Source organism: Oculina patagonica, chromosome 2, assembly GCF_052425735.1.
Source record: "Oculina patagonica isolate OP01 chromosome 2, crgOcupat, whole genome shotgun sequence".
Lineage (NCBI taxonomy): Eukaryota > Metazoa > Cnidaria > Anthozoa > Scleractinia > Oculinidae > Oculina > Oculina patagonica.
This window is the reverse complement of record NC_135759.1, coordinates 17569649-17585091: the sequence shown is the minus strand read 5'-3', so window position 1 is coordinate 17585091 and position 15443 is coordinate 17569649. Positions and strand designations below refer to the sequence as shown.

General features: G+C 37.0%; 1 protein-coding gene across 1 annotated transcript; it reads left to right on the top strand.

The window, feature by feature from the left end:
* Positions 1 to 1592: 1592 nt before the first annotated feature.
* On the top strand, positions 1593 to 15099 carry LOC144643315 (F-box/WD repeat-containing protein 1A-like). Its single transcript, XM_078502519.1, has 13 exons — positions 1593 to 1713; positions 1812 to 2046; positions 5138 to 5324; positions 7399 to 7489; positions 7604 to 7741; positions 8530 to 8648; positions 9096 to 9201; positions 10028 to 10171; positions 10625 to 10743; positions 12103 to 12165; positions 12334 to 12381; positions 12822 to 12900; positions 13128 to 15099. Exons 1-13 carry the CDS (start codon positions 1672 to 1674, stop codon positions 13272 to 13274), a joined length of 1518 nt encoding a protein of 505 aa, XP_078358645.1. The 5' UTR covers positions 1593 to 1671; the 3' UTR covers positions 13275 to 15099.
* The last annotated feature ends 344 nt before the right edge of the window (positions 15100 to 15443 follow it).

Sequence of the window (15443 nt, the reverse complement as noted above, 5' to 3'; positions counted from 1 at the left end):
GTTCTTGACTAAAATCTGGGGAGAAAATATTCAATAAGCGATTGTAAGAAAAGGCACAGGCATGTGCCACAAAGGAACAACTTATCGATATTGAAAACTTGGTATCAGCTCAAAATTCAGATCTGTAGCTGTAGTTCTTGATGTTTTTAAATTGTTCTAAATATTGAAGAAGGGGAGCTTTAGTTAATGCTTAGACTGTCATTATCCTGGGTCTCGGAGCCTCCGAAAAGTATGCATGCTGTTTCCTGCAAATTGTAAGAAACATAACGTGTGATTAACTGTTTAAAATGAACAGCGGCATCACTTTCTTTTTTACATAGGCTCAGTTTTGTGGGCAATGCATGCATTATTCCATAGTTGAAGTACTAACCACGTTGATAAGTCAAAGTTTCAGTAGCGCCTATCCCCCACCACGGCTATAACTCCTCAACATTAGCATTTTGTAAAAAAAAAAAAAAAAAATAGGAAAAAATGTCCCAAGTAGTAAACATTCTAGCCTAGATTGACTCACTCCTACTACCCCCTCCCCTATTTTACGCCTGTTATGCAGGCTATGAACAATCGAGCTATTCAAATGACCCACACGGTAAAGTATAAAAATAAAACAAAAAATCTCGTTGGCTCAGCTCTTTCAAAAGTCACACGGCATATAGAAGTGCTACTTCCCATTATTTTTCTAGTGACTGATCTCCCTGCGGATCTGCCATTTCTAGTTAAAACAAATTCCTTGTTGCTGCTGATATTTTTTAGGGTCCGGAATCGAAGCCAGGATTCCTTGAGGACAAAAATACGCAGTTATCAAATGCCCCGCGCCCTGTAGACTAACGGCTCGATGCCCGGAAATTGGGCAGTCTGGGGAGAAGGAATTATAAAGAGCGCAACTGGCAGGACGCTACCTCCCATTCGCACGGTGATTTCCCTTGATCTTCATCGTATGAGTCACGGATAACGGATATCTGATCAAACAGGAAATCAACTGGGGACGGCTTGACGCAATCAATGCAATGTCAGTGCAAACTGGTACAGTGTGACATTTTTATTTTCACTTTCATTTTCAGTACAGACCAGTAAAACTGCTTAGACTTTCTCAAAGTCGTTCACTTCTCGTTTCTGGTTTGGCAGTAGCTGATCGTGCATTCTTTTATTACATTTTTTACTGTCTTTCCTTTTCACGAAAGAGTCAAGGAGATATTGTATTTAAGGTTATGTAGTTTCCTATTTTTCCGACTGTCCCCACCTGACAACTTCCACTTCCTCCTTCACAGCTCGTAAAATTTATTCGAGCTTCCGCTATTCGCCCCAAACAACAACAACTTGTTCCAAAAGGATCATTAATTAAAAATAGAATCTATAACTTCCACTGAGTAATTGTTAGCTATTGTCTGTGAACTTTCACTAACTAATATTAAGACCCTTTCTATTTTCTTAGCTATAAATATTTTTCGCTCGCTGCATGATTTTGGCAGAAGAGAGAACGTAGTTTCCGGTTAGGCGTAAAAGGAATCGCTTCCGGCCGAGCGTTCGTCGGAGATCTGGAAATAGTTTTGATTGTACTGCTCATGCGTAATGGATTTTTCGTGATGTCACGATGATTCTCAGGAAGGTTCGCTATCAAACAGAAGGAAGAGAATTTTTTTTCGGACTTCTAAAAAACTTCGGTATTTAAGAACTATGGAGGACGAAATGATTGACTACGGCTTCGAAGAAGATAGTGTAAGCAAAGATTTGAGTGTTATGTGGCTCAGATTACCCCCTAAAACTCTTAATTTCGTTAAAACGTTTGTCTAAAATATCATTCTCTTTTCGTTTAGGTTATGGTTATCGATGGCGAAGATGAAAAATCAAGCGAGAAAGAGAGCGAAAGAAGCCGAGAACTTTTCATTACACAAAGTGAAGCTTGTGCCAAGCATTTCGAGAAATGGTCAGAAACCCAACAAGTTGAATTTGTGGAATATCTGCTCTCGAAAATGTGCCATTACCAACACGGACACATCAACTCGTATCTAAAGCCCATGCTGCAAAGAGATTTTATAACCGCTTTGCCTGGTGAGTGTTTTGTGCCATTTTAGGCTAAGGCATGTTTACTTTTCTCTTCGCGACAGGCTTAAGCGGGTACTCCCCTTGTAACTGTGAAGCAAAATGGATTTCAAGTCGTTTCTCGAAACGAAGGGATTAAGTTTATATGTTGATAATATTCACGATGTGTCGTTCGTATCATAGTTACTTATTCACTGTGATGTGTTGATTTCGCTCTGTTTATATTTTTGTTTTGGCTTTTAACGAAAGTCGCTCGATTTCTCGCCTCGGAAAGAAAGTCTTCCCCGGATTTGGTAGAGAGCCAATATCGACATCATTGCGTGTGGCAAAATAAAATATTTGAATTGCCATGTTTATAGTTAGTGCGCCTTCACGACGCTAATTTTAGGTCGTTTTCGTGAGCTGAGGGATGTTTACACAAGACCTGTGTACGTTAGAAATTAATTCAGGTGATAAACAAATAAATGAAATCTAAAATATTTCACCAGGGTTAGTTTAGTTGTCGTAGAAAACATTCAGTTTACAAAGTTTAGAGTGAAAACTTTTATACCACCCGGTCATGCTGGCCAACTTGTTATCTAACTAATTTATTTTCCCGCATGTTCCCTAAATTGAACTGAGATTACCATCTTTGATGTTGTTCAGTTCAAATTGTTATGTTCCAATTAAAGTCTCTCTTATTTGAATTTGCTTGAGCTCAACATAATTTATTCCATGCATTTTACTTGCTCATAACTAATGTTCATAAATCTATACATATTATGTACAAAAAGAACCACATACATCATGTATTTGGTGGGTATATATAGCCAACCAAACTGGACCGTAACCTTTTTTTCCTGTCATATTGGAGCATTGCTACAGTGGAACCTCGATTTAAGGAACCTCGATATGACTCGATATAATCGTTTAACGAACGATTTTCTTCAGCCCGGCCAAAGTCACAGTAAAATGTATGGAACAGTACCTCGATATAAAGAACCTCCATATAACGAGATCCTCGTTATAACAAACACAATCCATAAGCCCAAACGTAAAATGCACCTCGATTTAACGAAAAAATGTCAACATGCGACAAAAGATGAATGCGGAACAGACCAACAAGGACCTTGATTTAATGAACGTTTTGGTTGTTTTTCCGCAAATTTGTTATATCGAGGGTTTCGATATAACCCTCGATATAACAAACAAATTTCATCAGTCCCTTGGCAGTTCCTTGAATCGAGGTTCCACGGTATGACACAGTAAAACCAGTATAATAAACATTTAACCGTGGAGAATGGATAGGTGACCGATTAATACATGAACAATGCTGTTATTTTTTTAAGAAACTGTTGTGTCGGGCTAGTGGAAAGTGAAACACTTAGCTGAGGGTCTCAGTGGGGTTAACTGTTAGCCGTAAAACGGCCAAAAATTTAGCTGTAAGGCGTAAAAATTGGAAAAGTTTAACCGTTAGCCGTAAAATATGTTAACCGTAAAAAATCGGTCAGTAATTATAAATAAACCAAACTAGTTCACTTCATCGTCCCAGAATGGTCCTGAGACCTAAAATTTGTTTTTCAATAATGAAAATTAATTTTTAACTTTTTAAAACAATGGAAATTAACTTTTAACTTCCGTTAACCGTTATGGAAATAAATTAACCGTTAGCCGTAAAAAAGCCAAAATTTTAACCGTTAACCGTAAAAGCCACCAGCCCATTGAGACCCTCTTAGCTAACTATCAATGTCATGTTGATCAAGGTAAATTATCCACTGTATAGTGAATTAGACTATGACTCTAAAATAGAGACAAAATATTGTATTTATAATATCAAATTTCTTGTAATAAGCCAAAACTTGGTTTTTACAATGAATACACTTCTCGGCCTTGCCTTCTTTCTGTTGTATTCTAAACTGTCATATGGCTCTGGATTTTAGTAAATTAGTACAGTTGATATTTTAAGCATTAACCTTTCATGTTAGAGCAAAAAAAAAGAATAAATAAATACTTGTTAATTTGCTTGGATGAAGGGATAATGTTAAAAACCCAGCTTTCTAAATGCACTACCGCAGTCAATTTAACTTTTTCAACTTTCAAGATGATAATTATCTAAATGATTAATACATGTTCATGTACCTGCAGGGTTTTCTTTTTACAAATTTCTAGAGAAATTCATTTGCAGTCTATGTGACCTTCATAGTGTTTTTTGTTGTCTAAAACCTGAGTTAAAACAACATGATCATTGAATACAGGGACTTTGTAAAAACCTCCTGTGTCTAGAGTGAGAGGCACGGTGGCCCAATGGTTAGTGTGCCAGACTCTGGATCGAGCAGTCTGGGTTGGAGACCTGGCCAGGACACTGCATGGTGTTCTTAGGCAAGACACTTAACTCCCATTGATAGTGCCTCTCTCCACCCAGGTGTATACCGTATTTATTTGATTAAGCGCCCTGGGCGCTTATTAAATTTTTGGACCTTGAGGGTGGGCGCTTATTCGAGGTGAGCGCTTATTCGAGGCTGGGCGCTTATTAAATTTTCACTATTTTTAGCAAGTAGTATGTTTATTTTGCAAGAAAACAATGTATAATAACTAAACGCGAAGGTGTACGAAAGCTGAATTTTTAATGTTTATTGAAAGTTTCAACAATAGTCAAACTTTCCTCTTGTGCCCTCATTTTAGGGGGGTGTGGGTGGGCGCTTATTCAAGGCTGGGCGCTTATTAACTTTTCCTGCCTACAGGGTGGGCGCTTATTCGAATAAATACGGTAAATGGGTACCGGCAAATTTACTGCCGGGGGTAACCCTGTGATGGACTAGCATCCTATCCAGGGGGGAGTGGAAATACTCCTAGCCGCTTAATGCTACAGAAACTAGGTTAAGCTCCGGCCTGATGAGCCACTTGGCTTGACAGTAGGCTTTGCCTTACTGTGTGTGGTTAGAGATTAAGTACTGATGAATAAAGGAAATCTTTTTCTTACTTAGTGGTATGATTTATTGGACTTGGCAAACTGGCAGCTGAATAAAGGGTGAAGTCTTTATTGAAGTTTGGCTGACCTTCTTCCTTGTATAGCCTCTATCATTCTCTTAAAGTGACTGTTCTGTTCTGTTCTTTTTTACAGCAAAGGGTTTGGACCATATAGCTGAAAATATCTTATCCTTTTTGGATGCCAAGTCCTTGTGTGCTGCAGAAATAGTTTGTAAGGAGTGGTACAGAGTAATTTCAGATGGAATGCTGTGGAAAAAGCTCATTGAAAGAAAAGTTCGAACAGATCCTTTGTGGAGAGGATTATCAGAAAGAAGAGGATGGTATGGACTTGGAATTATGTTAAAACTGTAGAAGAAAAATTTGTTATTGAGCTTTTATTGTGTCTCAACATGTTGAATTCCTGCTTCCATGTTGTGAAACAAACAATAAGTGGGATGATTATCCAATGCAGTGTACCCTTAGTCAGAACAAATTTCTTCTGTGAAGGGTCAATGCTTGGAACATCATCCACTATTAAGGAGTTTCAGAAATGTTAAACCAGACCCAAAACCAAAATGATCACAATAATTATCATAGAGCAGTTTTCAATTGAGTGTCGTAAAACCAAAACCAAAGTAATTACTCCGGCCAATCACATGGGACACAGACAATCCAGTGAACCAATCAAAACTCAAAGCAAATACGTGTAGCTGGCACAAAGCGCGAGAAAACGTGCGCGAGCGAGTCACGATTAATTTTGGTTTTAGTTCAGATTGGCTGAGAAAGTGGCGCGAGATTTTTAAGCCAATCACTGAGCGTAGTAATGCAAAACCAAAGCAAACGCAATTCACTTTCGACACTGAAGTGAAAACCGCTCTAACAAGCTTATTGTAACAAACACAAACCAATTGAAGTCCAAGGCAAAAAACATGTACCAGCAGCAAGCCAAGTCATAACTGTTTTAAAAAGCAGCATGCTGATTCTAATTGGTTACATGTTCAGTCACATATTTTTTTAGCCATCTTCTAAATCAATAACTTTGTCAATTGAACACTAGTTTACCCATTAGCTACTACTGCACATGCATGTCTATGTTGTGGTTCAGTTTTACCCTTGGTACACAGTTTGGTATTTTCCTTTGTGATGTAATGTATATAAAATGATACATATATTAACTGTGGATGTAAATGAAAGTGATAAATGATCATCGCAGTGAATTTCCAATTTAAGCAATTGGAAATAAAGAAGCCTGAAAAAAAAAAATTTCAGGGCTTCAACGGGATGAAGCCCTGAATTTTTTTTTTTTTTTTCGGGCTTCTTTATTTCCAATTGCTTAAATTGGAAATTCACTGCGATGATCATTTACCTTATTATAGGAAATTAACGCTTGTGTTAATTAAGGTATTGGAAATTAACGCGACTTAAATTAACGCGAATTGAAGGGAAAATTACTTCCCAATAAAGGAAATTAACGCGAGAGAGGGGGTAACATGTCAAAATAAAGGAAATTAACGCGACGTACACAACAGGAACAAGTTTATTTCAACTCTTGTTGGCGTATAATCTTAAACGAAAACAATGTTCATGGTACTTTTCCCACTTCGAGCGTTCTTCGCAGTATCAGTGATAGCGGCAGATGTCCACCCTGATAAAATAATGATTTTTCCTTTGAGTCAAGAACGTCTGGACTGTAACGAAAAATTGGGACTAAATAATGGAAATTAAGGTCATGGAAATTAACGCTCCACTTAACTAACGGTGCGGAAATTAATGTTAACAAAAATTAACGCGACTTAAATTAACGCGAATTTTTGAAATTCGCGTTAATTTCATGACGCGTTAATTTCCTATAATAAGGTATCACTTTCATTTTTCTTTGTGTTGATTACCAGAGCAAAGGAAAAAATAATACCAAGTTGTACCAGGGTAAAATTGAACTACAATATCTACGTCACCACGGTGACCAATCCTTGTTGTGAAGTACAGACTTGTAAGTTATGTTATCATGAGCAAATTCCCAAAGCAGCGAACATGAAAAGAATACCCACATGAAAACTGCATGAAGGTTGCAGAGGGTCGAGAATACAGACTTGGTAGTAAAATTTGAGCATTATGACATTATGCATAATGCCTATTTACAGTTGCATTTTTCTTGCTGCCATTGTTTGTATTAACAAACCTCTCTGGAAATGGAAAAATCACATCAATGAGTTCAAAAAATGTCTCAGGGTTGTGATTGGTAGATTTGATCCATTTTGTTTGTTTGTTTTTCCTCTGTGATTGTTATCATAATTATAGTTAATGACAGTGAAGAGACACAATCATTAGTTAGGCTTTGGACTTAAGATTAGAGTTTGTGTGTTATTAAATGCATACTAGTTACAATAAAAACATCAATCATTTGTTTTTTCCTAGGGGACAGTATTTATTCAAAGCCCAAGTACCAGACCCCCCTACGAATGCTTTCTTTAGGAGACTGTATCCTAGAATAATAGAAGACCTTGAGGTAAATCATGTTGGGTTTGTGTGATTGCTTTTAATTTACTCACTTGTGTGTTATCATTAAATAAATGCTGTATTAATTAATGCTATTTGCTTTAATTTTCATGTTTTAACACAGACAATTGACACAAATTGGCGTTGTGGTCGCCATGTTCTTCATCGCATCCTCTGCCACAGTGAGAATAGCAAAGGTGTCTACTGCTTGCAATACGATGACCAAAAAATAGTTAGTGGACTTAGAGATAACACAATTAAGGTATGTATTGCAGTAATGCAAAGCTGACCACCTCACCGAGCACGAGGGTCTATAAAATTTGAAGTAGGTGGCTGGTTTGAGTCGAGAAACTGACTGTTTGAAAGAACCTTTCATCAGTCAAGGTTGTCAAAACAAGCTGGAAACCGGCGCATTACACCAGCTATTCCAAACACTGCGCCGGCTACTCGGAATATTAGTAGGTCAGTTCTGAGTGTGTGTTATCAAGTTCTGAGTGTTTCGTAGCCCCCTACTTTTTGCATGGAACCTGCTACTCAAAACCCACTGACAACCCTGATTAATAACTTCAAGTTAGGGGAGAAAGTAGCCGATTCTCTATGTGAAGTAGAGTGAAATAATTTCACTGATAATAATTTTACTGATGCCTGTTGCTGGCCTTCTGTGCTTATTGAAAGCGCTGCAACACTCCTTATGAATCCCTATTGATCCCTTTGCTTTAAAATGTAAAGATTGTTGCATTACACTTTTTCATGATGACATATTGAAAGAGCTTTGGAAATGGTGTTGAAGGGTACAAAGAGAATTATTTAATAATGTTAGGAAGCAATAGCTGGAAGTATGCAATTTTTTTTTAAAAGGATTTGCACTGGTTGAGTCTAGGCAATGCTCAGACAGTCTGTTGAACGTTTAAATCTGAAGTGCCAACTTGGCAACTACCATGTAAATTCTTTCAAATTTTTGACAACAGGTTATGTTTCACAGATACGTTTTTGCACCATCTTCTTTGCAGTAACATTATTTGTAAATGTTACTTTGTTATTTATTTATAGATATGGGACAAAAACACATTAGAATGTGTCAAAGTGTTAACAGGTCACACTGGATCTGTCCTGTGTCTTCAATATGACGAGAATGTTACAGTCACTGGATCAAGTGATTCCACAGTTAGGTATGACATTGAGACACAATTCTCACATACAGTAGCTCATATTTACCTCTTCGGTCCTACACATATCAGCTTATGGTGGTATAAGCTGATTAGTAAGTAAGCCTTTATTCCATTAGGGTGAGTCTATCAGATTTACATTAAAACTGTTATCAACAGAGGCCCTAGTAAAAAGTGAAAATTAAAAAGTCACAAAAAAAAATCTTATTTCCCCCGTTTCAGTAGTAATTTACAGTGCGGCTCCTGTTACCGGGGTCACCCAGACAAAGTTAACCAATCACAAAGCAGAAAGGAAATAATAAATTTCAGCATTTTTTCCTTCAGCCAATAAAATGTTGAGTACAGAACAATGAATTTTCAACTTGTTCGTTCGGCACGAAAACACATCAATGCTAAATTTAACTTCGCTTGCATCCCTTTTGAGCCGCACTGTATATGGTTATTTTGCAGAGTATGGAATGTTCATACAGGTGAAATGTTGAACACATTGATCCATCATTGTGAGGCCGTGCTTCATCTTAGATTTCAGGAAGGCATGATGGTGACCTGTTCAAAGGTATTCACTGATAGAGCGGTTTTCACTTGAGTGTCGAAAGTAATTTACGTTTGCTTTGGTTTTGCATTACTATGCTCAGTGATTGGTTTAAAAATCTCACGCCACTTTCTCAACCAATCAGAACTAAAACCAAAACCAATCGTGACTCACTTGCGCACGTTTTCCCATGCTTCGCGTCAGCTACATGTACATGTTTTTGCTTCGAGTTTTGATTGGTTTACTGGATTGTCAATGTTGTTCTGATTGGCCAGAGTAATTTGGTTTTGGTTTTACGACACTCAATTGAAAACTGCTCTATGTTACTATCTGTAGACAACATTAATAGGAAGTTTAAAGTGGCTGAATACAGTTTTCACATGCTCTTTAGATTCAATGCTAAATGCAAGTCCAAGCGTATGCGCTCAAAGCTTTGAGAATAGCAAAATTTAAACAGAGAAATAAAATTGTAAAAATCTATGCTTTTTAAGATCAGGTTTCCAAAGCACCATCACGGTTTAATTTTTTCTTTTTTTTAACTTGATGAATTATCAATATTATTAGTTTGAGAAACTTACTTGCTGGATGAGCAAGAGCCCAGGCAAGTGGTCTCATGACTTTGTCACAAAAAATACACTTACTAAGTCAAGCATGCCACTACCCAAAGCAAGCAAAAGTTTAGAGCTGCCTATCTGAACTTGGGCAAGCAGGAATTCAAGTTTTCTTCTTCAAAACCTGCATACAATGCACTTACACTGTACCAAACAGTCAAGTCTTGTCAACCAAATTTCTGAGTCACCGTGAGGAAAAACAATCTGATACAATGGTGTTTTTATTCTGTCATTTGTAGGATCGCTCCATAGCCGTGTGGGATATGCAGTCCCCTACTGACATAAACCTGAGAAGAGTTTTGGTTGGACACAGAGCTGCTGTCAATGTAGTGGACTTTGATGACAAGTACATTGTGTCAGCATCTGGAGATAGAACTATCAAGGTATACTGTTAAGACGGCCCAAATCTAAACCCAACACAAGATTTATTTTTAAGTACAAACACTGAATTGTAAAATTGCACTGTTAAGCACATGGTCTTGGGAAGGCTGCATTCCAGTGTTCCAAGCAATACTTACAAGATCTTGTTGAACTGTCCTGCTCTTTATGCATTTGTCACACAAACTACCAACAGTACTGCCAAGTTTTTTTTTTTTTGTATTGTGATAAAACACTAATAACTGTTTCAGCTTGGCATGCATTTGGCAGTAAATTTTAAATAACTGCTGACAGAAACAAGTCACACTCTTTTGCGATATGATATCCATGAACTAATGTAAACTTCTAAGTCAACCTTTAAAGTAAGAAAATCTCAAGTGTCATTGGTTTTTCATTTTTATTCTTTATATGCAATGTATAATTTATATATTTACTCATCAATATTGTGATATCTTCAGGTATGGAGCACGTCCACATGTGAGTTTGTCAGAACCTTGAATGGCCACAAGCGTGGAATAGCTTGTTTACAGTATCGGGATCGTTTGGTTGTTAGTGGTTCTTCAGATAATACAATAAGGTGATTATATGACTCATAAATTAGATTATTAATTTTTTTAGTTAGTGATAATAATGAGCCAATTATAATTTCTGTATAAAACAGTAATACAGTGGAACCCTTATTAAGCAGGCACCCACTATTAAACGGCCAGTTGTCAAAGTCTCGAAGGGTTTGCCATTATGATACTGTAAATTAATAAAACCCTTATTTAGCAGCCACCTCTATTAAGCGGCCGCGGCCACCTCCCAGCCATCCCATTAGGATTTGTCTATTGTTTACTTCTATTAAGTTGCCACCAAGAATTTAATACATATACTTTGGCCTTGTTTCCAACAAGCTAATGACAGATAAGAATCCGAAATTTGAAGTGACAACTGGAAAAAAAAAACATTCAAACACACACTTATTATCGTCTTGACGTGATTTCGTTGTCAGTTAGCTTAGTGATGGGCTTTTGATTTCCTAGCAATAAAGTGATATTCCTTCCCGTATGCTTATTTCTGACAAACCCGTATTAAGCGGCTAACCTCTGTAAAATGGCCACTTACCATTTCCCCAATGGTGGCCACTTATTAAAGATGATTTCCAGTCCGTTCTGCGCAGACTCAGGGTTTGTTTTCATTTTTGTTTTGAATTCGTTGAAACGTTACACTTCGGTGATAGCGTACATGAAGTTTTTTAGTTCGCCATTACGGATTCGATACGGATCGTTTCGTTCAAGAATTCACGATGAGCTAAAACGTCCGTTTGAAATACCGTCGAGCTTCTTTTACTCATTATTATTGTTTTGCAAGGATATCTGGCGTTAATAATGAAAAAAAAGGTAAGTTTTGTCCCGGAATTTTATTTTTGCTAGTAAACATTCTTCTGTTTGTGAGACTCACAAACATTGCAGGCGGAGATTGCGCAGTACGGACTGGAAATCATCTTTAAGGGTCCAACTGTAATAATAATAATAATTTTAATAAATAATAAAAAAAATACTATCAGCAATATTGACAACAAGACTTATTACCGTAAAATTCCGGTTATAAGCCCCCCCGCTTATAAGCCCCCCCCGGTTATAGGCCCATCATCTTGGAAACAAAAAAATACATCCGGTTATAAGCCCTCCCGGATATAAGCCCCCCTCTACCGGATGACAGTACTGAACAGGGCTAAATGTTGCTTTTTGTGCGTTTTTTACTTAGAAACGAATTTCGATCAACACTCCCGAGGCTCGTTTCGAAACGTTTTTTTCCTTCCGCTTTTAAGCCCTCCCGAATATAAGCCCCTCCACTTATAAGCCCACCCAAAAACCCTTACGAAGTTGTATAAGCCCAGGGCTTATAACCGGAATTCTACGGTATGTTTTTATTGTGTACCTTTTCCTAACAGATTATGGGACATTGAATGTGGAGCCTGTCTTAGAGTCTTAGAAGGTCATGAGGAATTGGTCAGGTAATGAGTGAAGTATTTTCTCTCTGAAAGTAATTTTAATCATGTACGTTTTGTAATAAAAAAAAATTGAACATAAGATACTTGTACAGTTATACAATGTATGTACTTTCATTAAGCCTTGTTGTGGTTTCATTGTTCTTGAATCTAACTAGGCTGTTTCGATTTTAGGTGTATTCGCTTTGACAACAAAAGAATAGTTAGTGGAGCTTATGACGGGTAAGCATCTGCTTTACATCTCCAACATATTCCTTATTTATCTAAAAAGACTGGCACTTTTTTTATGTGCATATTTGCTGAAGGAAATATCTTTGTGGTTGTGTTATTTATTTATAGCTGGTGACACTTTTGTAAAAGTTTTAGCAAATATTGCAATATTGTTGAACTGTATTTAAAATAAATTCAGGTAAACATTGCTTTGGAATTTGTTTTGATATGCAATTCTGACTTGTACCGGTAATTCAACCTTCATCCTCGTAAACCCATTAAAAGTTTCTGACTATTATCCAAGCTAACAGATTAAAATACTCATTGTTGCCTCAAGTGTTACCCAGAATTAGTCTGATTTCACAGGTTAATAGTGCCCTGTTCTAAAACTGGGTTAAAATAATGTCAATTAAACTTGTAATAATTTATTATACTATGTATTTTTGTGACAGGAAAATCAAAGTGTGGGATCTTCAAGCTGCATTAGATCCCAGAGCACCAGCAGGGACACTGTGTCTTAGAACTCTTGTGGTATGTTGTGTTGCACAACTCAAATACAGTAGAACTCCATTAATATGGTTAGGTGATGATTATTAGTAGGGAGGTCCTTTTATGCATAACTTTAGGAAAGACATCAGCGTTAAGCTGGTGCCTGAAAATCAGGATTTAGCTGTACTCATTGATTTTTAATCTGCAGTTTTAAAATTGTTAGCTTGTGTTAAATTGTGTTATTTTTAACATTGCTTTTCAACTTTCAGGAACACAATGGCAGAGTGTTCAGGCTGCAGTTTGATGATTTTCAGATAGTCAGCAGTTCCCACGATGATACGATTCTCATGTGGGATTTCCTCAATTACTCACCAGACCAGCCGAATGCAAAAGGAACAGTCACCACCTTAAGATGACCTGTTTTGTAGTCCACTCTTAATCTTCTGTTTCTTGTATCTTTGTACAAAAAATCTCTCAAAGTAAAGATAGCTGTAAATACTTTATTTGGCGCAAAGAAGTAAATTGCACAGCACCTGAGTGCTTGTAGGTACTTGGGTAATACAAAGAGTTTACTTTGCTCTATGGGAAATGTAGGTTACTAGGGACTAATCTTAGCGCACATAGGGGTGGTTAAGCTCGAGCTAGTTATACTGATATTGTGTTAAACATTTAGGTCACTATTTCAATTAGGGGAATTAGGGCTGTAGAGCTAGACACTTAAGTAGCATCAACATGCCTAATGTTGTCACTATGCCAGTTTTGTGCGACAGCTATTGTGTTACTTGGCAACCAGTGACAACTGAAGATGTAATGTAAAAATGATTATGTGTAAAGCCTCCCCAACAGAATTCCCACCACCTCAGTCAGTCATCACTTAGGACTTACACATACCTCCCTCAGTTACAGTGACTTGGCTAATGTTCACTAAACTGATATGTTCCTCTTATTGTATAAAAAGATAAAATTATGCTGTCTCTACACCATGTTTTGAATTTTGAAAAGCAGCTAAAGTCTGAAGACTTGAAACTCCTTCAGTGATCATAAACGACTTTGAAGCATTTTGAAATGTCATTGTAGACTTCGTCCTTGTCTGTTGGGGTTGGGGGGTGGGGGGGGGGGTTTCTGCTTGGAAGTATGGGATCAATTTAGGTTTCTGGGAAACTGCTCACCTACCCCTCCCTAAACCTAACATTTTGCCCAAAGCGATAAGTAAGGGTTAATGTTAGGTTTGGGGAGGGGTAGGTGAGCAGTTTCCCAGAAAACTAAATTGATCCGAAGTATGGTTATCAAGATAATTAAGTAATATTATTGAGTAAGCTAGTATGGGTAATCCAGGTTTCAGGTGCAGAACATGCTGCCCGTGGGACAATTCTATTGCTAGCAACGTGACTTTCCTACCAAAATAATTATTATGTCAATATTTTCTACACCCACCCTATGTAAAAAGGAAAGCGCTTGGAACACTACTTTTGACATTGTCAGAGTACATCACTAAAATAATGTGAAATACCTTAGCAACCTACAAATTGTGTTGTGTAAATGCTAGCCTGCATAGCAGGCGTCTGTGTACTTTTTTAAATGCATTTAAATGAGTGCGCGATTGCGAGAAGGCCCCTGCTATGCTGGCTATGTACCGGTAAATGCTTGGGGTTCTTACATTTGATTGCCGACTCGCGACAAATGTGACACATGCAGATTGTCGTTTGTGGCTTATTTCTTCATTCTCTTGTAGTTCTAAATTGTTCATATTAAATCATCTACTTTATATTCGTGTGATCTGTGAATAAATTATGTATTATGATGATATTATGTTAAAAACTTTGAATTTCTTAGATCACCTCTACCTCTTTATACTGCAAAATAAAAGTAAAGATTAAGGTGCAAACAATTAAATTAAGCTTTTACTTGTAAAACAAGACTCTTCTGCACAAAAAATTAATTATATGGAGTCAATAATTTTATTGCTCTCCAGAATCAACCCTCATTTAAAGAAGGCATTTTTCTTCCAATTGTGGAGTGAATCTTGCATTGTTATTTGGATTTCCTATTAGTTGGTCTTTGTTCATAAAATAATAATAATTGCAGTGGGTAGTGGTGAGCTTTTCTTGGGGGGAGGGGTGGTGCATTTCCTTGTTTTCTCACTAGTACTTATGTAAAAAAAAACCTTGAGAAAAAGTACATGTAATTAATTAGGCTGTACAGTTTCATTGAGATACCATAATAAAAATTGCAGTTTGCTTATATTTTGTGCTGATGTAACTTTGTGTTGTTGTTGTTGTACATACAAATGAATGCACAACATGTATTTTGTATTTCCTGGTTTAGAATTAAAATTTGGGAAAATTATTATTATTGTATATTAAAAGAGATTGCGTTTAAGTTAAATAATTTTATTTTGCTTAATGTCAAGTCATCATATAACCCTGATAACTCCAAGCTATTATTCCAGGGGTTGGGGGTTCTAGTTATTGATGATAAAATTAGTAAAAAAAAATGATCTTGAAGGAATTGAAAAAGGTTTGAGGTAGCAGGAGGTTCAAGTTAATGGTATTTACCCTATGAGCAGAGTCACTTTGATCTTTTCA